The sequence below is a fragment of the Xyrauchen texanus genome, chromosome 35, assembly GCF_025860055.1.
Source record: "Xyrauchen texanus isolate HMW12.3.18 chromosome 35, RBS_HiC_50CHRs, whole genome shotgun sequence".
NCBI lineage: Eukaryota > Metazoa > Chordata > Actinopteri > Cypriniformes > Catostomidae > Xyrauchen > Xyrauchen texanus.
In genome coordinates this window covers 16,407,855-16,432,520 of record NC_068310.1, presented here as the reverse complement: position 1 = coordinate 16,432,520, position 24,666 = coordinate 16,407,855, and the positions used below count along the sequence as shown (strand labels likewise).

Below are 24,666 nucleotides of genomic sequence, written 5' to 3'. Positions count from 1 at the left end.
ACCTCTTAAGAAATTTCAGAGAGTGCTAGGCTACATGGCCTCAGCCGCAGCAGTACTTCAGCTGGGTTTACTGCACATGCGCCCGCTTCAGCATTGACTAAACACCCGCGCGTCTCGCCGGGCTTGGGCCATAGGCCGCCAGCCCATCAAGGTGACTCAGACCTGTATTTCAGCTCTGCAGCCCTGGACAGTGGCCGAATGGTATCAGCGGGGAGTGACAATGGGAGCTGTATCTCGCCGAAAAGTCATCTCGACAGACGGCGTCCAACACGGGTTGGGGCGCGGTCTCGCGAGGGCTCTCCGGTTTTCGGCCTATGGTCAGTTCAGAAAAAGCTCCTTCACATAAATTGTCTGGAAATGATAGCGGTCGAGTACGCGCTCGTGCGCTTTCTCCCGGTCATTCAGGGTCACCACGTCCTGGTCCATTCGGACAACAGATCTGTGGTATCCTACCTAAACCGTCAGGGCAGTGTCAGATCCAGGAACCTCTTCCATCTGACAAAACGCATACTGAGTTGGTCCCAGTGCCACCGGCGCTCGCTGAGGGCGACGCACGTGCCAGGCCACCTGAACGACGGCCCGGACAGACTGTCCAGAGACAATATTCCCCCAGGGGAATGGTCCCTGCACGCTCAAACAGTCCAGACGTTATGGCACCTATTCGGCAGAGCACAGATAGACCTCTTTGCGTCCAAAGAGAACTCTCACTGCCCAATATTTTTCTCGAGCGAGGACGCGCTGGCCCAGGACTGGCCCAGACGCCCGCTTACGCCTTCACTCCCGTCTCGCTATTGCCACAGGTAATGCAGAGGATCAGGAAACGCGTCACTCGGTGCTCCTCATAGCCCCGCGTTGGGAGAATCAGACATGGTTCCCGGAGCTTACGCAGCTGTCACTGACAGCGCGTGGCCCATCCCAGTGAGAGCAGATCTCCTCTCTCAAGCTCGCGGCACAATCTGGCATTCCCACCCAGAGCGCTGGGCTGCATGCGTGGGTGATCAACGACTACCCGTCGCTCTGCCAGAAGGAGTAATAAACACCATCATACACGCTAGAGCCCCTTCCACGAGAAGACTCTATGCGTCAAAATGGTCTGTGTTCTCAAAATGGTGCACCGACAGAGACCTGGACCCGCGGACATATGGGGTGTCGTCGCTGCTCAGTATTTCTACAAGAGCTGCTGGATAAGGGCAGATCCCCATCCACGCTCAAAGTGTATGTGGCGGCCGTTGCGGCGTTCAGCTGAACCCCTGCACGGCCAGTCATGGGGTAAAAACGAGCTGGTCATCCGGCTTCCTCAGGGGAGCTAGAAGGATGAACCCCGCGCCCCCATCGGTTCCTATCTGGGATCTTTCTATAGTTCTCGAAACTATGAAAGCCCCCTTTCGAACCACTTCAATCCGTGGATTTGAAATACCTTTCACTCAAAACCGTTTTTCTGACTGCCCTGTCATCAGTCAAACGTGTGGGAGACCTTCACGCGCTGTCTGTCAGCGCTGCGTGTCTTGAGTTTGGACCAAGTGACTCCAAGGTCATTTTAAAGCCTAGACACGGCTATGTTCCCAAGGTGATCGGTACTCCTTTCAGAGCACAGGTCATTTCCCTATCGGCGCTGCCAGCACCCGATAGCGAACGCGACGCAAATCTCCTTTGCCCGGTCAGAGCACTGAGATTGTATACTGCGCGCACCGCCGCTTTCAGAGGCTCTGAGCAGCTTTTCGTTTCGTTCAGAGGGCGCACCAAAGGTCTCGCCGCCTCGAAACAGACACTATCTAGATGGATAGTGGATGCTATTGCTGCTGCATACGCGTCAAAAGACCTGCCATGCCCGTAGGGCATTAGGGCTCACTCCACTAGAGGCATGGCATCCTCGTGGGCATGGTCCAGCGGGATTTCCATTCACGACATATGTGTGGCTGCGGGATGGACTTCCCCCTCCACCTTTGTCAGATTTTACAATATGGAATTGCCCGCTCTGCAGGCAAAACTACTAGCGGTTTAATACGCTACAGCTCCCCTGGTGAGCTGCGCTGATGGGACACATTCCACACAGACCGGCACCGCCGCTCTGTCGTTCCCTTCCCACTATGTGCTTATGTATTACACAATCAATGACCCGCATTCTTGCCGGCCAAATATTATTTCCCCACTCATAAGGGCTCCCCGGGTCCCCCTTAATTCCCTGGGGCTCATACAGTGGATGCTTGGCGCGACGGCGTTGACAATGGGTTCCCGTAGCGTAAGCTAGCTACGCAATACGAGAGAACCTCTCGTAAGAGAACGTATCGGTTACCTAACGTAACCTCGGTTCTCTCTAGATGAGGGAACGAGTATTGCGTAGCCGGCCGTCTTCGCACCACCGGCGACTTTTCGCTTCAGTCAATGAAAACCAGGGTTCCAGCCTCACGAACTACGCTTATATGCACTCTAGTCACGCCCATTTTGGCGGGCTTTGATGCAGTGAGCGCGCGGACGCCTCTCATTGGATGCGAGTTCGCCCAAGCTCGTCTATAGGCTGCAGCAGTTGCCGCAGAGCAACCTATGAGCTCGCTAGCTAGCCCGCTCAAGGTCTGCAGCTGCCGCACTGCGTTGACAATGGATACAAAAATTAAGGATAATTTTTTGGCTTCAATATCTCAGAAAAGATTAATCTTTCCCGTAGCGTAAGCTAGCTTACGCAATACTCGTTCCCTCATCTAGAGAGAACCGAGGTTACGTGTGGTAACCGATACGTTTCACTTGTTTCATTTTCTGATAAAAAAAGTGTCATCTGTGTCATCATAGACAACAGTTTGTGGTGCTGTATTATAAAGGACGAAAACTAATACTTAAAAACTAAACTAAAATTAGTAATTTTCCAAAGACACGAATTAAAATATATTTATGAAAAAATTTATCAAATACAATGTTTACTGAAACGGTAGCCTGGGTAGTTCAGCCATTAAAGACACTTACTAACACACCTGGAGTCGCAAGTTCGAATCCAGGGCATGTTGAGTGACTTCAGTCAGGCTTCCTAAGCAATCAATTGACCCTGTTGCTAGGGTGAGTAGATTCACGTTGGGTTAACCTGCATGTGGTCGCTATAATGTGTTCTCGCTCTAGGTGGGGCACGTGGATGCCACGGAGAATAGTGTGAGCCTCCACATGTGCTACATCTCCGCGGTAACACGCTCAATAAGCCACATGATAAGATGTGTATATTGACGGTCTCAGACGCAGAGGCAACTAAGATTTTTCCTCCGCCTGCCGGATTGAGTCACTAAACAACCACGAGGACTTAAGAGCGCATTGGGGATTGGGCATGCCAAATTGGAGAGGAAATAAAAATACTAAATGTTAAAATAAAAAATAAAACAAAATAAACAGTGCATGTTTTGTTGAGTGTTTCTGTGTGTACAAATTTAATTTAATACAGAATTACTTCTCTCTTGCTAATAAGAGGGTCCAGAGACTCCATTAAGATGGAGATTAGTCAATCTCTTACCGTCCTCCTCCTTCTGTGTGTTCTGCAGGCTGTGCATCCTCTCTGCGCCAGAGGGCTGGTTTGGATTAGACAGTGCGGTGTGATGTTCAGCTGATATCCATGTGGGGTCACTCATATCAAACTCCTCACTACTCACTGAACACTCATCCTGCAGAGAGACAGTGAGAGAGAGACAGATGTCAGTCCAACAGCTGAGGCAGGATTGCTCATTTCAGTGCCATGTGTACGAGTGCAAATCAAAAATAGATGTGAAAGTCTGATTTGACCGTGATGTTGGCAGGCAAACAGGCCATGAGGAGCTGTCAGAGAGAGCAGTCACCCCCCTGTTGAGTAACAGCATCACACACACACACATAAATGTGTGAAGTACCCCACTGGGAGACCAAAATGGGCCCTAAAGCACACTGCAAATATAGAATGACTATATAAAAGTATTGAAACAGAGAATGTAGTGTACTTCTTCAACAGGTGTATAGGAAATGTATGCATATTTCTCCAATCAAATGTCAACATTAATAAGGTCTAAATAATATGTAGAATTTTCCAAATATATATATATATATATACACACATACACACACACACACACACACACACACACACACACACACACACACACACACACACACACACACACAGATCAGCCACAACATTAAAACCACCTGCCTAATATTGTGTAGGTCCTCTTCGTGCCGCCAAAATAGTGCCAACCCGCATCTCAGAATAAAATTATGAGATTACATTATTTTCCCCACAATTGTACAGAGCAGTTATCAGAGTTACCGTAGACATTGTCAGTTCAAACCAGTCTGGCCATTCTCTGTTGACCTCTCTAATCAACAAGGCATTTCCATCCACTGAACGGCCCCTCACTAGATGTTTTTGTATTTGGCACCATTCGGAGTAAAATCTAGAGACTGTTGTGTGTGAAAATCCCACGAGATCAGCAGTTACAGAAATACCCAGCCCATCTGGCACCAACAATTGTTGATGAGAGAGGTCAACAGAGAATGGCCAGAATGGTTTGAACTGACAAAGTCTACGGCAGTGGTTCTCAAAGTGTGGGGCGTGCCCCATAGGGGGGACGCAAAGGTACAGTAAGGGGGGTGCGGAAGACTGACCCGTTCTCAAATCACTTACACATATTCAGCAAAAATAGTGACAATACACGCAAAGGCTTTGTTTAAACTTTTGGCAGGCACAGCAGTGCAAACTGCAGAAAGCGTGCAATAGTGTCAGGTGCGCTCTCAGCTGCCCTTATGTAAACAAAGATGCCTCGCGAGCCAGTTTCAAATGGGGGAAACGATTAATTAACACTGGTATTTCGGTCGGTCCCTCACAAAACACTATCAAATGCTTCAGAAGAATTGATATATAAGGCACAAGAGCTAAGGACAACTTGTATGGTGCTTTTGGGACTTGGACAGCCTATCACCATCCTCTCATCCCTCAGTCTTGTCGCTGATCACAGTCGTTTATTCTTACAGGAGGTTTACTGGAGTTTAAAAATGCTTTTATAGATACTACTGAGTTGGATTAACATTCATAGGTATGAATCCTTGCAATTATTATTTTTATCTTAAAATGAAAACTATCCAGTGTAAATGTCTCCATTGAGAAAAAAACGTTCTGCTATTAAAATGCAGAAAAAAACATGCGTATACGTGACCCATTTAAAATAATCTTTTCCAAATCTATCTGCAACGTGCTCACCTTACATTATGATCATTGTACATTAAATATAGAACTTGACACATATTCACAGAATCAACATTATAGCAAATACTGGCATATTTATTAAAAACAACTAAATGAATTGTGTAGAACCAATAGCACAACCCAAATAGCCTGTTCTAAATGGAAGTTACTTGACATATTGAAACAGTAAGACTCAGGACATTGTTGAAAATAATGAACAGGCAAGTACGTGTATTTCACTATGTGTGGTTCAGTAAAGAACGTTCACCAATAGTTTCAATGTTAAAAAAAAATAGCTATAGAATAGAAAGAATTAGGCCTGTGATATATATATATTATTTCTAAACATGACGTGCACACAGAATTAAAGATTTATTCCTTTAAGCAGTCGGCACCTCATTAAAAATAGCCTTCTTAATAAGTAGATTTAAAAAATGGCATACCTAGCCTAAAACAGTCATTTTCTAGGTTACTTACTCAAAAGTATATATTTTTTGATGAGCAAAATTAACACGTCAACATAATTGTCTAGTGACAATCTTGCGCTTGAAAAAGCCTGCTCAGCAGAAAAATTACTTACAAGCACACACAGATTTCAAAATTATTCAAATGTGAAAACATACATAGCGACTTGCAAGCAAACGTTTTGGAAAACCGCTTCCAGCACCACCACCGAAGTGATTTCACAGCTACTTTGCTGAGTTTGCTGGCCTTGCGAGAGGACATATTCCCATGCGTGCCACGAATGGCAGAAAAGGAGCGCACGCCACCAGAGGTGAAATTATTATTATTTTTTAGATTAACCTTACAGGCAACCCCAAACTTCATCAGTCCAGACAGATCTTCATAAGCCACTAATAATATATTGATGACATTTTATACTTCCATTTGCCATTAACAAACTGTAAACGGATTAATGGAAAGTAGGAGGCGAGAACCAGCTTGACAATATAAATAATAGTTTAATAATAAACTGAACCAAAAAGACAAAAACACACACAGGTGTCGGGCAGCTGCCCGTAAATTTCTTTCACTGTCGCACTGCCGTCTCCGGTCGGCCTTTATCCCTCTCGGAGGCTTGATTAAACCGATTAGGGGCCGGGTGTGTAGCATCACGACCCGGCCCCGCCCTGCCACACATACATATACTGAAGGTAAGCCTAATTTTTAACAGATTAGTGGCTAGTTCATCAACATTTAAATCTATCAAATCAAACTTTCATGACATTCATAATTACGTTAATGTATTTTCATTTTTAACGGTCTATTATGCGTTGTATAATGCAATAATGCTTAATGGGTTATTCATGAAAGTTATAAAATGTTAATACATTTTATATGACAAACTATCAAAAATAAGCAATTCTGCATCTGTATATGCAGTTTTTTGTATTGTTTGTCTATGAAAATCTCCACCAGACTAGTAGTTCCCAACCTATTTACCTTGAAGCCCTCTCTACTTATATATACTGTAAGTGTAGACATACAGTATATCACCACCATGGATGCACACGCTCTCTCCTTGCGTGCTATGTGTTTGCTTGTGCGCGCGTGAGAGAGCACTATCAAATGATAGCCATGAGAATTGCAAAATTATGATTATAATACAATAAATTTTTTGGAACGTGTATTGCCATGAATGTTGCATAACTGCGTTAGATATGATACTTGAAACATTTCTAGTGGTTGACATTTCTACTGGTCTATTACACATTGATGCAGAGCCATGCAGCAACTTGGTGGTCTCGTTATAAAACATCAACAAGGTATGCCATTTTAAGAGGTTTTTACAGTCTTGCAGTGTGGTTATGGTGTTATATAATTTCAGGGTTGGTTATATAATCATAATTTTTATGACCCTTGAAGATCCAAGTAAAAAACTCACAAGCACCTGTTCACGCGAAAGCCAGCACACATGAGTTAGAAGCAGAATTACTGTAAGTTCGGTGTGCGTCATCCTCACGCTGTTGTGCGAAGAGGCAAAGAGTGACATTTCATGTTTTTTTTAATTTATTAATATTTTTATGTTTTATTTATAAATGTTTACATTTTATGTAACTTAAGTACAATATGACCATAAGTACAAAACCCTGTCACCTGTTGTAAACGAGTCAAGGGACAGTTAAAAGACCAGATACAGAATATATTAGCTTTATCACCCAGCCAGAACATCAGTAGTATCAAATCTGAATGGTTTTGGTGGCCTGGTGATAAACTATGCTGAATAACTGTCATTTCTTTAGCCCCCCCCAACTATGTTGCAGAAAACATGAAACCAAACCCTAAAACCTGATTCAATCGAGGCATTCAGAAATATTTCCTTTGGTATGATTGCTTTGAAATCAATCAATAGACCAGGATATACATGTCCTATTGAAATAAAAATAAAAAATAATAAATAAATGTATTTTGTCATAAAAGACATATTTATCAGACAAATTTTATTCAAATGTGTGAAGTACATTCTACAGAAAAACACTATTTATCTGCTGATAAACATGCTTTGAAATGTCTAAAATAAAAAGAATATTTCTCACAGTATAAATCTCAAATAAACTGATACAAGAATTTAAAATGTTTATTCATTTTATTCCTACAGTGTACATAATTATTCATTCAAAAAGTTGTTGAAGGTTGCTCGAAGTAGGAAAACATTTTAACATCAGTGGCACTTTGTAAAATAGACATCCCAAACATGATCATACTAGATTCAGATTCTAAATTGAAAAAACAAAATAGATTTTTACTTTGTTCTAGATTTTATAGTGTTCAACTAAGAATTTTTTATCATATTTCAAGGCAGTTGTTAGGGTACCTACTAGGTGGATGGTACAGTAGGTGGCTGTTTATTCAAAAGAGCCCACCCACAAGTCTCTATGTCCACGTACCCACTACAAAGTTGACAACCAAAGTGACAACCAAATCTAAATGCTGGAGTGAATCCACTAAATTATAGTTCCATGTGTGCACGGAATACAGGACTGACTCCCACAATTGTGATTATTGACAAGTGTCAAAAGCCCGACTTTTGCAGCACATGGACATCGGAGCAACCGGAGTTCATGTCTACCATCGCCAGACACTACTAAAATATAAGACTCATGCAAAAACCAAGCTGCATGATGACCTGCAGGAGGCGCTACGCGTACTCGGCTTGCTGCGGAGACCAGGCCTCCAGTCCTCGGCGTCGCCTGATGCCGGTGGCTGGGGAGAGGACGTCGTAAGCGGTGCGCGAGAAAGCGGAAGCGCGGCAAGAGGGCGGGGGTTCATGCTAGGCTAAAAACAAACCCTAGCCGGCCGGCTCTCCCGTCTATACTGCTCTCAAATGTTTGCTCCCTGGACAATAAACTGGACTATATCCGACTCCAGCAGGCTACGCAGCGTGAGTTTAGAGATTGCTGCGTCTTTGTTTTCACGGAGACGTGGCTCAGCGACAGAGTTCCGGATGCCGCCATTCAGCTAGATGGGCTCACCTCGTTTCGTGCCGACAGAAATACAGCTCTCTGCAGTAAGACTCGCGGTGGTGGCTTGTGTGTTTACATCAACACGGAATGGTGCAAGAACTCTATGCTAGTCTCTAGTTACTGTTCATCGCTGTTGGAGCTTGTGACTGTTAGATGCAGACCTTTTTATCTACCACGGAATTCACCACTGTTTACATAACCGAGTTTACATTCCCCAGCGCTAACGCTAAGGAAGCGCTCTGTGAACTGTATGGGGCTATGAGCGAACTGCAGAACGCTCACCCCGACGGACCGTTTATTGTCGCCGGAGATTTCAACCATGTGAATCTCAAGACAGTGCTCCCTAAATTCCATCAGTATGTGGACTTGGCAACGAGAGGGGCGAACGCGCTTGATCTTGTTTACACAAACATCCCAGGCGCGTACCTGGCGGAGCCCCGCCCCCACCTCGGCTACTCAGACCACATCTCTGTTAAGTTAATTCCAGCATACAGACCGCTCGTCAGATGCACAAAACCGCTTCAGAAGCAGATGAAAACCTGGCCAGCAGGAGCCATCTCTGCTCTTCAGGACTGTTTTGAGTGTACTGACTGGCACATGTTCAGAGACGCTGCAACATATGGCGATTCTACCAACTTGGAGGAATACACAGCATCAGTGACCAGCTACATCAGCAAGTGCATTGATGATGTCACTTTCTCCAAGACCATCACCACACGCTCCAACCAGAAGCCGTGGATGACTGCGGAGGTGCGCACGCTGCTGAGGTCCCGAGACTCCGCCTTCAGAGCGAGCAGGTGATAAGGCAGCCCTAAGAACAGCTAGGGCCAAACTGTCACGGGCAATCAGAGAGGCAAAGCGCGCACACGCCCAGAGAATCCAGTCACTTCCAGGACAGCGGTGACACGCGGCGCATGTGGCAGGGCATCCAGGCCATCACCAACTACAGGACAACATCAGTTGCCTGTGACAAAGATGCCTCCCTTCCAGATGCCCTGAACGACTTCTACGCTCAGTTTGAAGTGCAGAACGACGTGGTGGCGAAGAAGACCACCCCTCCTCCCAACGACCAGGTGCTCTGTCTTACCACGGCATATGTGAGGAAAACTATACAGAGTCAACCCACGGAAGGCTGCTGGACCAGACAACATTCCTGGCAGAGTGCTCCGAGGATGTGCAGACCAGCTAGCAGATGTTCTTACCGGCATCTTCAACATCTCTCTGAGCAGCACCACCGTTCCAACGTGCTTCAAGGCCACCACCATCATCCCCATGCCAAAGAAGTCTTCAGCGTCCTGCCTCAACGACTACCGTCCCGTCGCACTTACACCCATCATCATGAAGTGCTTCGAGAGGCTCGTCATGAGGCACATTAAGACCCAGCTGCCCCCCTCACTAGACCCACTACAGTTTGCGTATCGTCCAAACCGTTCAACGGACGATGCCATCGCCACAACCCTCCATCTGGCCCTCACCCACCTAGACAATAAGGACTCATATGTTCGAATGCTGTTCATAGATTTCAGCTCAGCACTCAACACAATCATTCCCCAGCACCTGATGGAAAGCTGAACCTGCTGGGCCTGGACACCTCCCTCTGCAACTGGATCCTGGACTTCCTGACTGGGAGACCTCAGTCAGTCCGGATCGGGAACAGCATCTCCACCACCACCAAACTGAGCACTGGGGCCCCCCAGGGCTGTGTGCTCAGTCCACTGCTGTTCACTCTGCTGACTCACGACTGTGAAGCAATGCACAGCTCGAACCACATCGTAAAGTTCGCCGATGACACGACCGTGGTGGGTCTCATCAGCAAGAACGACGAGTCAGCATACAGAGAGGAGGTGCAGCGGCTGACGAACTGGTGTAGAGCCAACAACCTGTCCCTGAATGTCGACAAAACAAAAGAGATGGTTGTTGACTTTAGGAGAGCACAGAGTGACCGCTCTCTGCTGAACATCGACGGCTCCTCTGTGGAGATCGTCAAGAGCACCAAATTCCTTGGTGTTCACCTGGCGGAGAACCTCACCTGGTCCCTCAACACCAGCTCTATCACCAAGTAAGCCCAGCAGCGTCTCTACTTTCTTCAAAGGCTGAGGAAAGCACATCTCCCACCCCCCATCCTCACTACATTCTATAGAGGGACTATTGAGAGCATCCTGAGCAGCTGCATCACTGCCTGGTTCGGGACTTGCACCGTTTCGGACCGCAAAGCCCTGCAGAGGATAGTGAGGACAGCTGAGAAGATCATTGGGGTCTCTCTTCCCTCCATCAAAGACATTTACAAAAAACACTGTATCCGCAAAGCAACCAGCATTGTGGACGACCCCACACACCCCTCACACAAACTCTTTACCCTACTGCCTTCTGGCAAGAGGTACCGAAGCATTCGGGCCCTCACGGCCAGACTGTGTAACAGCTTCTTCCACCAAGCCATCAGACTCCTCAATACTCAGAGACTGGTTTGACACACACGTGTCCTGAGTTGCACTTTAATTACTGTCACTTTATAACTGTCTGCTACCTCAATAACTGCTATGTGCATAGAACACTATCTCATAGTATGTTATGTTTACGTTTTTAGAAACTGTCATCTTTTTGCACTACTGAGTGCTGGTCGGCGCTGCACTGTGTCTATTGTCCTGTTCATTGTCAGTAATTTGTTGTACTGTCCCGTACTTTGCACATGTTTGCACGTGCACTTTATATAGGTATATATAGGTATTTATTTCGTTGTGTTGTCTCATGTGGTCCTGTGTTGGTCCTTTGTTGTTTTTATGTAGCACCATGGTCCTGGAGGAACGTTGTCTCGTTTTGCTGTGTACTGTACTAACTGTATATGGTTGAAACGACAATAAAAAACCACTTGACTTGAAACATGAATGCCACCATCTTTACCCATTTTGTGTTTGCTGTTTTTGAGCAAAGATGTATTATCATCTGACAATGTTTAGTTAGCTGTCATCAACAGAATCACAGTGTTGTTTATGTGTTCTGAACTGTAATGTACGGGTTATCCCGAGACCACAGAGCTGATTAGAAAAAGTACAATGGAGTGTGACAGACTGGAATATATTTATGAGTGAAATCCCAAACCTCTGTAAGTGTGATATACACCAGGAGTAGACTGACACATCTCACACACGCCATTAAACATGGCATAAACAACTAATGGTTCAGTTCAGTTCTGTACACACTGTGGAATTTATAAAAAATGTGTTCGTTACTACCTGAATTTTTCAGCTGTTAATTTGGTTGTAGAATGTGGTTGTCCACATGCGTGTACGTGTACTGAACAGGATTAAGCATTAAAAGGTGAACTGACAACTGAATATAGCTGTAGTCTCTACATGGCCTTCTTCTGGTTCCCTAGATATGGCTTGGTTTGTTCCTTCAGTGCAAGTCTATTTGGGATATATCTCACCCATTTTATCATCAACCAGGTGACAATTGAAAGTCCAAACACATAGAAAAGTAATTAATTTATTATATATGTGACATCTCTCCTTAACAAGCTGCAGTGCAGGACGAGTTACATGCCAAAGTTTAATACTTAGTATGATCAATACTAAGTATATGAGCAACATTAATAGTGACATTTGTCTTGGTGAGAAGCGTCACTGATAATAATAATGTGTTAAACGCTCAGTTAAAAAAAGAAAATTAAGAATTAATTTCCTTTGAACAAATTTATAATTTAGGCTGTCAACACAAGCAGTCTGTCCTGTTTCATAATCAGTTTCTTCAAATGCATGATTGTTTTCCCAAATAAATCCATTCTCTCAATTCAATATATTAAATCCCCAGCTAAGCTGTAAGCAGCCCAGAGCCAGTAGTGAGGAAGTTTTTTTTTTTATAATGAATCAAATAAATGACAACACTGTTTTTGCCATATCTGACAGCATTATTGCCTCTCAATTAATACGAGGTCTTAAAGCTACAAGAATTATAATTACAGATACATTTGCAAAATGTTTAACCCTCTGGGGTCGACGGACGTGCTGGCGTGTCCTGCTGGATATTTTCGTCATTACAGCAGAAACAACTTAAAATACTCCGTCATTTTTGGGTATACAGATAAGTGTAAGACATCATTAGAAACTATAAAAGGTCTACTTTTATTTGTGTACCCTCACAATAACAACAAAACCGTGTGCATTTGTAAAATAAATAAAAAGGGTGAGCTTTCAGCCGTCTGTGTTCATGAGCATATTTCTGAAACACGTCACAAAAATGAACTGAAACTCTGCGACTACTTTTCACACAAACATGAAACATGTCTAAAGAAAGCTTAATGTCTACTTTTAAATAAAACAATTCAAATTTAAAACAAACAGTCTCCTGCAATGTAATCTGTATGAAACAAAGCGATGTACGGTTTTCCTGGTTTTCCTTCATTATAGGTAATGTGATCCCATCCACCAGCAGAGCGCGCCATTCATACGCTAATGTGCTGAGACGATCAAGGGAAATGGTGCACGCCCCCGACTGCGAGATATAATGCAAACACAACACAACTCAACTTTTCTGCGTGTTTGTAAACTCCTGGATGTAAGGATGAGTTAACATTTTCCTCAGAAGAAGAGCAGGACTCAGATGAACATTTGTATTTTGAAGAGAGACTTGATCCAGCAGAGGATACAATTTCAGACGAGTAAGTCAATTAGTTTTCATTAGTTGACATGCTATTTTATATAAACATGTACATATTATACTAGTGGGACTGTTTCCAGACGGGATTCAGAGTTTTGACATTTGAAATATGTCCTAATAGGCAAGTTTTAGTTACATTTAAATGCTGTTTCGGCTAAAGCAGGCATTTACATTGTATGCTGTATGATATAAATATGATAGTAATATGATATAAAAATAATATGAATGTGTAGAATATATTTTAACCAGCATTTATGCTGCCTCGTTATCATCAACAAAGCTTGTGCTTGCAAATATGTGTTCAGGTTATATTCAAATAGAAAACTGTTCTTTTAAATTGTAAAATGAGTTCACACAATGTTTTTACTGTATTTTGGATCATATAAATGCAGCCTTGGTGAGCAGAAGAGACTTCTTTTTAACGGTAGTGTAGGTCTAAAATTAAGTCTTTATGTAAAGAAAATGTATAGTCAGATTACTTCTTTTAACTTAAAACTTGATTTTGATCATTAAGTCTCCTCACATTCATTCTCTGTCACATTCCTCATTGATGGGCCCAGAGGAGTGGTCTTTTTATCCTCAGGTGTGAATCACATAAATATTTGTGATAGTTCACGCCTCCTTGCATATAACTTTTCAACACTAAAATTGTCTTACAAAAGTTCAATTACTATATTGTTTTGAATGAATGATCGATCAGGATGTTTTTCACATCATTTTGTAGCAAAAACTCTAGGCTACAAGATCCAGTTCTCAAAAGTCTTGTGCAAAAATGTTTAGTATCTGTTATATGACCTTATTTCAATTACTTCATATTTTAGTTTTTTCAAAAACCCAGCATAAATGTTATTTTCTCAAAAATACAAACATGCACACACGTGTTGCTCACATATTATTGTAGCCCAGTTTGTGCTGAATACAGTGTAATTAGACTTTAGCCATTAATATGTTTTTAAGCAACTGAAAAAAGCCAAGGCATGTCAAAACTTCTCCAGGGCCCAAAACACCCTCAGACCCCAGAGGGTTAAAATAGTTTAAAATGGAGTTTAGTACATCGCCACAGGAAGACAAATTCCCAACAACATTTTTTTGTCAGCTACCCACACATTGGGTCGGAGCTTCCTCCGGAGGCAGCATTTTAAGACATCATAGGTGCTCTCCTGACATGAAGGCTGTTCCAAAAGGTAGGTATCTTAATTATGCTGCCTCCGAAGACATTTCGTTTAGGAAGCATCGTATGTATCCTTCCTGGGGCAGGCGATCAACAATGCACCGTGATGAACTCCGCAGAAAAATAAATCCAAGATCGTAGATGAAGCAAATAAATTTGGATATTAAATATCGTAAAATATTATTGAAAATTGACTATATTACCCAAAATGTGTGTGCCACGTATATTTCTGCTCAGAGTTTTGCATAATTTCTCTCACAGCAGCTGTATTGACATCAGTTGCGAGTCTCATGCGCTGCACGTGAGGAGCGCTTTGAATCAAGCGTGGAGTTGCTACCTATGTAGGCCATTCCAAATCTCTATTTTATGAGGCTCCATTTAAGTAAGGATGCTGCTATAGAAGAAAGCTGCCTATGTAGGCAGTAGACAGTGAGGTAACACACTAAGTTTTGGAACAGACACATTCTGTGATTTCAATAATGTCCTATTCAAACTATTGGAACTAATTCAAAAGTCCAAAAAACATGATCTAGAAATTATTATTTAAAATAATTGTCTTGATAATTAAATGACAAATGTATTGTTGTAATTGTTGTAGTAAGTATTATGTAATGAAGGCTATTAAACTAAATTTGTTCCTTTGACTTGCTCCCTTTATTTGTGTAACCTACATGATAATGACAAAGTAGTCTAGCATTGCGCAACCACAATAATAATTTTAATTACATAACAACCTGTACCCTCAAATTAATGTCTCTAAATTATCTCAAGAGCTCAACCACTTCTGTAGTTACAGTGAGTCTGCAATATGTGCTCATTATCTATGTGACCATCTTGAACTTCTCAGTTGACACTGGCTGTACATGCTGTGCCGGGTTTGTAAAGCAATGAAATGCCTGAGCATAATGCTGTGGACCGATGAGGATGATTTATTAGACAGGCAAAGCAAAAGCTGCCCCAGTGACAGTGGGTGAGGACCCATCTGTTATTGAAGGGGAACCCCACAACCCCACTGCACCACATGACCTCTGTTGCAGCAGACGCTTTCCCCCTAGAGCTGTCAATCACCCGCCATCTCCCGCCACCAGCCCAATGCCGGATCTGATTGGTTAATGAGTTTCACATGCAAATTAGACGTTAATTTCACATGCATTATTGATGTAGCACTGACAGAGGAACTCTACCACTTTTCTCTACCACTCTCTCCTTTCCCTTTGTTCTCATTTGCTCCCTTAAAAGAGAAGTGTATATGTTTTCAATAAATACTTTAAAAATACTTTCTCCTATCCCAGTTTAATGTGCTGAAATAACTATAAATAAGCCACTCGTAAGTTTACTCACATTGGGCCTCATTCATAAAACTTTCATAAATATACGAGTAAATTGGGAGTGAGTTACACAGAAAATTAACCTTCCCGAAAACTGTCCTCTGGATTCACAAACACTGTGAACACTCCAGATTTGTTTGTTGAATGTATGTTAGTGAATTACCAACATTCGTAAATAGGGCACGCATGCACGTTTATTCACAATTACCATAATCCATGGCCATAAAAACACCATATAAGGAATGCACCAGACCCCATTAGTAAATGCTTTTAACTTCTATGAGGAACAGTAATAAAATAAAATAAAATAAAATAAAGGTTTTATGAATGAAGTGCATTCACATTGTAAAATTTTGATTTAGCAAATACAATAGTGTCTCAAAGAATCCAACTTTAAGGGGGCTTTCACACTTGGTTCGATTGCCTGTTCCGAACCAGAGTTCGATTGCTCCCCCCTCCCCCCGATGGACTGTGTTCACATTATATATTTGTATCCGAACCGCTGTACGCTTAGCGCCATCAAGCTGCAGCTGGTGCGTAATCGTGTTGCTTGATAACCGCGAAATGAAAAGGCTTCAAAATTCAATGAATAGACTTGCTCGGTTCACATTTGTTCTTCTTTTTTTTAACCTTTGGTTTTGTTTTGAACATCAAGATACAGAAACACACTTGCGTCTGTCTGCCGCAAAAATACTGAAATCGTTCAAAAGACAGCGGGCTGTCCACCGAAGACAATTTTTGCGAAGGAAAGCAGAAATCATCTCTCTGCTTGCAGTGCGTGTGCGTCAATCCCGCTTTTCGTCAAGGTAAGTGTATACACACACACACGCACGCACGCACGCACGCACGAAAGAGCTAACGTTTATCAAATATTTTCATCGGAAGACCAAAGTAAACCCTTTCCGCTCATTTTGAAAGTGACGCTTGTGAGACTGACGACCACATTATACGTCATCAATAGCGGTTCACTTCCGCGGTTTGGTTCGATTGCGTTCATATCAGCAGCGAACCGTACTGGAGTTCACATGAACCGTACCCCAGACCACCTTTTTAAGTGGACCAGAGTACGGTTTGCGGGTGCGCACCCGAGTTCGGAAGACAGCGTTCACATGATCCAAACGAACCGAACTCTGACGTCATTCGAACCCGGGTGCGCACCAAAAGTGCTAGAGTGAAAGCCCCCTAAGTGTCAGTAAGTTGACAGTAACTTACAGTCATTGCATGTTTATGCTGTATTCTGAAGCTCTTTTGTGAATCAAACAATCCAAGAGGTCAATATAAATGGTTTGCCATGAATATTTATTGTAAATAATTTTCAGTTCACGCTGGCAGGAGGAAGTCAACCAGCATTTACCTTCTCTGGTTCTGTTTTTTTGACCAAAACTCTGGAACTAATAAAGATTTGTAAGCTATGACAATGTGTCATAAGGAGGTTACCCCATGTGACTCTACCTCCCAAGCAACCAGGCCAATTTTGGTTACTTAGGAGACTTGGCTGGAGTCATTCAGCACGCCCTGGATTCGAACTCACGACTCCATGGGTAGTAGTCAGCGTCTTTGCTTGCTGAGCTACACAGGCCCCCAAATATTTAAATAAATAAATATATAATGAAATGGTCAAAAAAAAAATATACAATTATAAAATTAATCATTAAATCACTCAGTAAATGAATCGATATCCCTTGTATTTCATTTTAGCCCTAGTTTGCATCCTTTTTCATTTAAGCCTTATCTTTGGTTTGATTTTTCTTATAAGTATGAGCTTTGTGCATTTTCAGTTTCAGGTTTACAGTCAATGACACGTCACTCAATGACAGTAAGTTTCACCTTTAAAAATCTAAAAAACAATTCTACAACATGGCTGAGCTTGGTACTTCTTGCAGATCAAGTCGCCAACCAAAATTTTGGCATTCACTTAACATTAACGCTAGGGCTGGGCAATATGGCAAAAAATATGATCACGATATTCTTCTTCATATCATTCGATATCTATATTTATCACGATTTAGAATCATATTTGCACATTTTTTTTAATTTCCAAAAAAAGAAGAGTCCTCAAAATCTTAAAAAGTCTAAATAGTCTTTACAAAACTGCACTGGGTGCCCAGACACCACCAATGCAGTGGTGTCTGATGGATCTTCTATGAAAATATTACAATATTTTATAGAGTTTATCAATTGAGTGCAGTTGGATACATACAGATATCCAAGTATGGGGGCAGAGAAGCCCTTGTGACTGAGGAGTGATACTATATGGGGGATCAGGGGGATCTTCAGAGAGAACATTTTGAAAATGTAAAAGTCTGAATGGACCATTTTTCTATTTTCATTAAAGTGAGAAAGACTAGGCTACAAACTAGTAATTGTTTTGTCTTTAATCCTTGTCAGAGATGATGACATCTGAATAATTTCACAAAATTAGAAGAGAAAAATATTCAAGAATACAGCGCAGAAAGTTTAGATATGATGTAACCGGTGCTGTTGTTTTGTCGCACTACTCACTGGAGACGATGAGAGGGCGTAACCGTCGTCATGATATCTTGCAGCCAAGATGGAATCAATTTGGAGTCCGGATCAGGAACACGGTGACCTGTGTAGCGGGGGCGATAGCAACTTCATACAGTCAGAGGCTGCGTTTCCACTGACGCAGAAGAAATCTGCATAAAGCCACTCCCAACTCTAGGGAACCACTTTCTCCAGGATACTATATCCCCATATAGTATCACTCCTCAGTCACAAGGGCTTCTCTGCCCCCATACTTGGATATCTGTATGTATCCAACTGCACTCAATTGATAAACTCTATAAAATATTGTAATATTTTCATAGAAGATCCATCAGACACCACTGCATTGGCGGTGTCTGGGCACCCAACGCAGTTTTGTAAAGACTATTTAGACTTTTTAGGATTTTGCCTTCTCTTCTTTTTTGGAAATTAAAAAAAAATTTGCAAATGTGATTCTATATAGTGATAAATATCGATATCGAAAGATATGAAAAAGAATATCGTGATCATATTTTTTGCCATATCGCCCAGCCCTAGCGTTAATGTTAAGTGAATCCCAAAATTTTGGTTGGCGACTTGATCTGCAAGAAGTACCATGCTCAGCCATGTTGTAGAATTGTTTTTTAGATTTTTAAAGGTGACACTTACTGTCATTGAGTGACGTGTCATTGACTGTAAACCTGAAAATGCACAAAGCTCATACTTATAAGAAAAATCAAACCAAAGATAAGGCTTAAATGAAAATGGATGCAAACTAGGGCTAAAATGAAATCATTAAATTACTGAGTGATTTAATGATTAATTTTATAATTGTATATATTTATTTATTTAAATATTTGGGGGCCTGTGTAGCTCAGCAAGCAAAGACGCTGACTACTACCCATGGAGTCGCGAGTTCAAATCCAGGGCGTGCTGAATGACTCCAGCCAAGTCTCCTAAGCAACCAAAATTGGCCTGGTTGCTTGGGAGGTAAAGTCACATGGGTTAACCTCCTTGTGGTCGCTATAATGTGGTTCTCGCACTCGGTGGGGCACGTGGTGAGTTGTGCGTGGATGCCACGGAGAATAGTGTGAGCATCCACACACACTATGTCTCCGCGGTAATGCGCTCAACAAGCGTGATAAGATGTGCGGATTGTCTCAGACGCAACTGAGATTCATCTCCGCCACCCGGATTGAGATGAGTCACTATGCTACCACGAGGACTTAGAGCGCATTGGGAATTGGGCATTCCAAATTGGGGAGAAAAAAAAGGGGAGAGAAATATTTTATTTTGAGCAATTTGGCCCTCAGTGGTGTATGTGTATGATATATGCATATAGTATGTGTAATAATGACACCCCCCCAGAGATTCGAAATGATGCCCAGGGGTCAGCAGAAGTCATTACACTCAGTTTGGTCAGCTGACTGGAACAGACAGCAAAGGGAGGGGTCAGGGGCATCCTTAAAAGGTCACGAGGACACGCCAGACCCGCTTCAAGCCAAGGCTCAATACGTCAGTTAGCTAACAAAGAGGATCACCCTACTCAGTCACTTAAAGTGGCCATACACTCATCCATTGTGTGTCCCCCCCAATCTTGTGCAATGCAATCTGCTGCATTTTCATTCCCTCATTGAAGTCACCAAATGAAAATTACAGCACCTCAATCATCTTCCAAAGAAACTAAACGGGAGCCTGTATTAATCCTTTTCAATTACAATCATATAAAACTGCATTCAACTGCTTAAAGCTCATGATCAGTGCCACACAGCTAATCCAATTTAGAACAATGAAGGTCATCAGCGGACGAATCTCTCCAAGTCTATCTTTCTACCCCCCCCCCCCCAAGCCTAAATTCTGATGGTATTTTATTAGTTTGTATTGGTTATTAATGATCCTGCATGTGTGTTCACCTCATCAGCATGCAGGTCTCTCACTCTGTCTCCCTTTCTGACAAATTGCTGCCTATGCAGATAGAGAGAGAACAGGGATAGCCTGGCATTTTCTCCCCTTACAAAACATGCCAGGTCTTCTCTGTCTTTAAAGGCATAGTTCATTAAAAAATGAAAAAGTTATCATTATTTACTCTCCACTGTGTTGCTCTAAATCCAAAGAGATGTCCTTTTGTGTTCTCCAAAAGACAGTCAATACCAGTTTGAGCAAATGATGACAAGGTTTTTATTTTTAGGTTAACTATCCCTTTAATGAGAATAACAGATAGGCAGCCACATTGAAAGAGAGTCCAATCACCTGGTTTCTTTCATTTGTGGTGTGATTTATTGTGTAAAGTGGGTCTGTAGGCTGTGCATATTGTTTCAGGGTTTCTTTTTTCTGAGATGAGTGTGTGAGAGAGAGAGAGGATACAGAGCACAAAGAGCAGACATCCTTGGGAGACAGTATCGTCTTAGCCAGGCTGTGCGTTACCACTGTCTCCTCTCGCTCATTCATAAGCCAGAGTTCTCATTCAGTTGATTAACTTTAGTTTTAATAATGATACGCTTTTTTGTAGGCAAGAATTTAAGGAGCTTTTAATCACTTTAACTGATTTATGCTTGCACGGCCTAAACCTCTGTGCTAGGAGTTGGTCCAGTGCATATATTTGTAGAGTGACTTTATTAGCAGGGTTAGCCACCCTGCAATATACTTCAGTAGCAAGTCCTTTAACAATGTGCCAAAGGGGAGTACCTGAGTATTCTGGAAAGGGAACAAGAGAATTGTCTCCACAAGTAGCACAATAATAAGGATAATTCACCACCCAAAAGATTTTCATGATGTTTCAAACCTGAATAACTTTCTGTATTCCATGGAACATATTTTCCATATGATGAAAGGGAATGGCGACTGTGGCTGTCAAGCTCCAAAATGACAAAAAAGCACCACAAAAGCATCATAAATGTGGTCCCTGCAACTTGTATCCTATTCTAAAGGTCTTGTGTGTGTGTGTGTGTGTGTGTGTGTGTGTGTGTGTGTTTATATATTGTATGTGATATATACACTGTTTTAGTGATTTTGGAGCTTAGCAGAACCAGTCTCCATTTACTTTCACTCTATGAAAAAGAACAGCTAAGATATTCTTAAAAAATTCACAATTTTAAATAATTGATTCTGACAGCGTGATTGTTTTGGATGCATCACTGGAACAAGCAATATCTTCCAACATCATGTCTTATTCAATCTATAATTAGTTCCCCTCTCTTTCTACCTTTCCTCTCTTTCCATCGTAAAAGGCAGCAAGGATGCGATGGGGCTCCAAAAGAAACAAACATACATTTAAAGACCTAGAATGAAATGAATAAAATGGAGGAATGTGAAGCATATCTAAGTGCTACCATGGAAACTGATCAAGATCTGCAATACTGAAACTGATTTAGACAGAAAAGAAAAAAATATTCTGTATCTTTTCAGTCCAGACACAAACTTACGTGTTCTCATTAAATGACTAAAATTGCATAAATACATCATTAAAGTCAACATTTAACATATCTAAAAGGTGACATTTCTTATAATGTGCTTGTGTGTAATTGTTGTCAAGTAATTGTTTTTTTTTTCTGTTTGTTTTTTGGCCCGAATCCATGGTTTTAATACAGTAATGTTGTAGTAATAACAATGGTTGATTATGTGGTAACTATGGTTTACTAACTAAATATCATGGTTAAACTATTGTTACTGTAGTAAAACCATGGTTAATTTTTGTAAGGGTAAACAAAATAGAAGCTCACAAATGTAAAAAAGAAAAGAAAAAAAAAAGAAAATGTATAATAATTAATGAATTATGACACAAAATTATATTTTAAATTAACCATTTTATACCAAGAAATTGCACAAAAAAAATTATAATAATAATTAAACAAGATTTAATAGAAGTATCGGTATTGGCGATACTGGACTTGAAATTATTGGTATCGGATCGAAAATAAAATAAATGGTATCACCCATCCCTACTGATGGCCACAAAACTCCAATTTGGATTTAATGGGCTCTCTACACCCTTATCAACAAGAGGTGGCATGCAGCCGAATTCAAATCATGACAGAAATAGAACGGACAGCCAAATTCTCACACATTCACCACACACAAGTTTACAAGATCTTCCTAGGCCCTCAAGAGGAACACTGACAGCTGCCAGTCACGTCAAAGCTGCCTGCATCTCTCACATCCAACACATGTTTGAACGTGTTACACGAGCCCCGCTCTCTTCCGCCTTTCACTTCCTTCTCTATGTGTGATGGGATCAATAGCAACCTTAGAAAGCACATTGTATCATTTCAACACAGATAGGTGAACGTATGCCATTGCTCTACCAAGTCATGTAAGCCTGCACGGATTCATTTGTGAACACACACTCGTTGGTGCAGCTATCCTTATGATGATTCTCTATATACATAATGATTTTTATACTGTACAAACCATATATTCTATCCCCTAAAACTAACCCTCACAAAAACGTTCTGCATTTTTAAATTTTCAAAAAAACATAGTTTAGTATGAATTATGGGGCACAAGAAAGGTCCACATAAACCACATTTATAGCATAATATCCTTGTAATTACGTTTGAACCTAAAAAAATTTCCTCGTAAACCACCCAAACCTGCACACACACACACACACACACACACACACACACACACACACACACACACACACACACACACACACACTGAGGTCCAAGGAGGATTAACATCTTGCAGACCGTGAGCTTCTACTGCAGAATATTGATTGTGCAGGAAACTGCACTGATACTGGTATTGATACTGCACTGACACATGGTGTACTGAAAGACTATACATGCAGAATAATTCCACCAACATGATTTGAAACGAGAGAAAAAAACAGCCTTTCAGTTTGGAATGTTTCATGTCGTAAATCACCATCCTTCAAAAGAACTCCCACCAAGTTAAAGCAGACTTTTCTTCTGTGCAAGTTTACCATCAGATTTGCACAACTCATTTTCACAAGACATTTCATCTTAATATAGCCTTGCTAGATAATGCTGAAAATCATTAAAAAAGGCTTAACTTGATAAAATACAATGATGTGTAAAACCAATATGATTTTGTAACCAGAGATTTTCATGTTTTATTACCTACATGTATAGCAGCCATGAAAAATGTCATGTTTAGTATGTAAGCGTTTCTGGCGTATGCAGAGAAAGATGATGAAAACGAATATCATTTCTCTTGTACACTTCTCAAAAAAAGCTCATGATTATGCACTATTTTTAAGCGGGAAATGTGTAAGAGTCTGAAACAAAGGACCATAACTCAACTGCCGGAAAAGACAGCCCAGTTGGCCATGTGACTCTGAAAAGTCACTTCTGATTGGCCTAGGACACCTTTTGGGGATGTGGCCAATTTCAGTTCAAATAGGAAGAACACCCTCTCTTGCTCTCTTCACTCTTCTTCTCTTGCCACTGGCGTTCTCTTCATCCTCTTCATCCTCTCGAGGCTCTTCGCTCTTCTGACTCCATGCCATTTGAGATTCACGAAAGTGTGAGAAGGCCTCTCTTCACAGCTAAAATCATCAGTCATACAGACAATAAATTCAACCTCACAGAGATCAACACTTCGACGGAACGAACTTTCGAACCAAGAACAGAGAAACATAAAGCCCGATTTTTCAAACCAGAATGCGCATGCGCCTGGAATTATTTGCACTAATTAGAGGATCCCAAAGGTGGCAACACTCACATAGGAGATGTTGCTGTCACGAAAATGTGCTAAAAGACGTAATTGCTGGTAAACAACAGGAAACGAAGGTAAAAACATCAACAGTGTATGTGCATGCCAAGAACACGCGTGTGAGGAGGTCTGGAAAGACCTGTATAACTCCAGTCTTAAGGACTATTAAGACATATATATAGGTCTAACTCTTCAAGAGAAATAGTCCAGCATCTCGTATAGGTGTAGCGTGTATGTGCCAACCGTCTGTGTATGCACGCAGTCAGATGAAGTATACTTTGACAGGCTCGCATTTAACTGTACGCAGACCCTGAGCATTCGCTTCAATACCGTAGGATACTTTGGGCTTTATACTTCCGAATTGTGATGTACTTATGATGATATTCAATGAGAAGAAATGTGGGATGGGACCTGATTTTCAGGAACTGATTTGATTGTTGGAATAATTGGACCAATGCACAACTAAAAGTTATTTTAAAATAATGCAAAACTTGAAATGGTGACCAGTTATAGCACCTAAAAAATACACTATGATTGATTGATTTATTTGTCCTCGAGAGGAAATTTGTTTCCACCATAGGTGCGTACATAATACAGACACACATGTATAACATATTAGAAACATCAACATATAAACATCTACAAAAAACAAAACAAAAAAAAAACAGAGACAGAGAGCATACCTGACGTATCAAAGGCTGA

General features: G+C 41.7%; 1 protein-coding gene across 1 annotated transcript in view; it reads right to left on the bottom strand.

Moving 5' to 3' along the window:
- Positions 1-24,666, bottom strand: part of LOC127629295 (nucleolar protein 4-like) — a 133,255-nt gene that overhangs the window by 60,480 nt on the left and 48,109 nt on the right. The window contains exon 5 of the mRNA XM_052106452.1: positions 3,488-3,635. Within this exon, the coding sequence (XP_051962412.1) occupies positions 3,488-3,635 (148 nt within the window). The remainder of the gene's footprint in view (positions 1-3,487; positions 3,636-24,666) is intronic.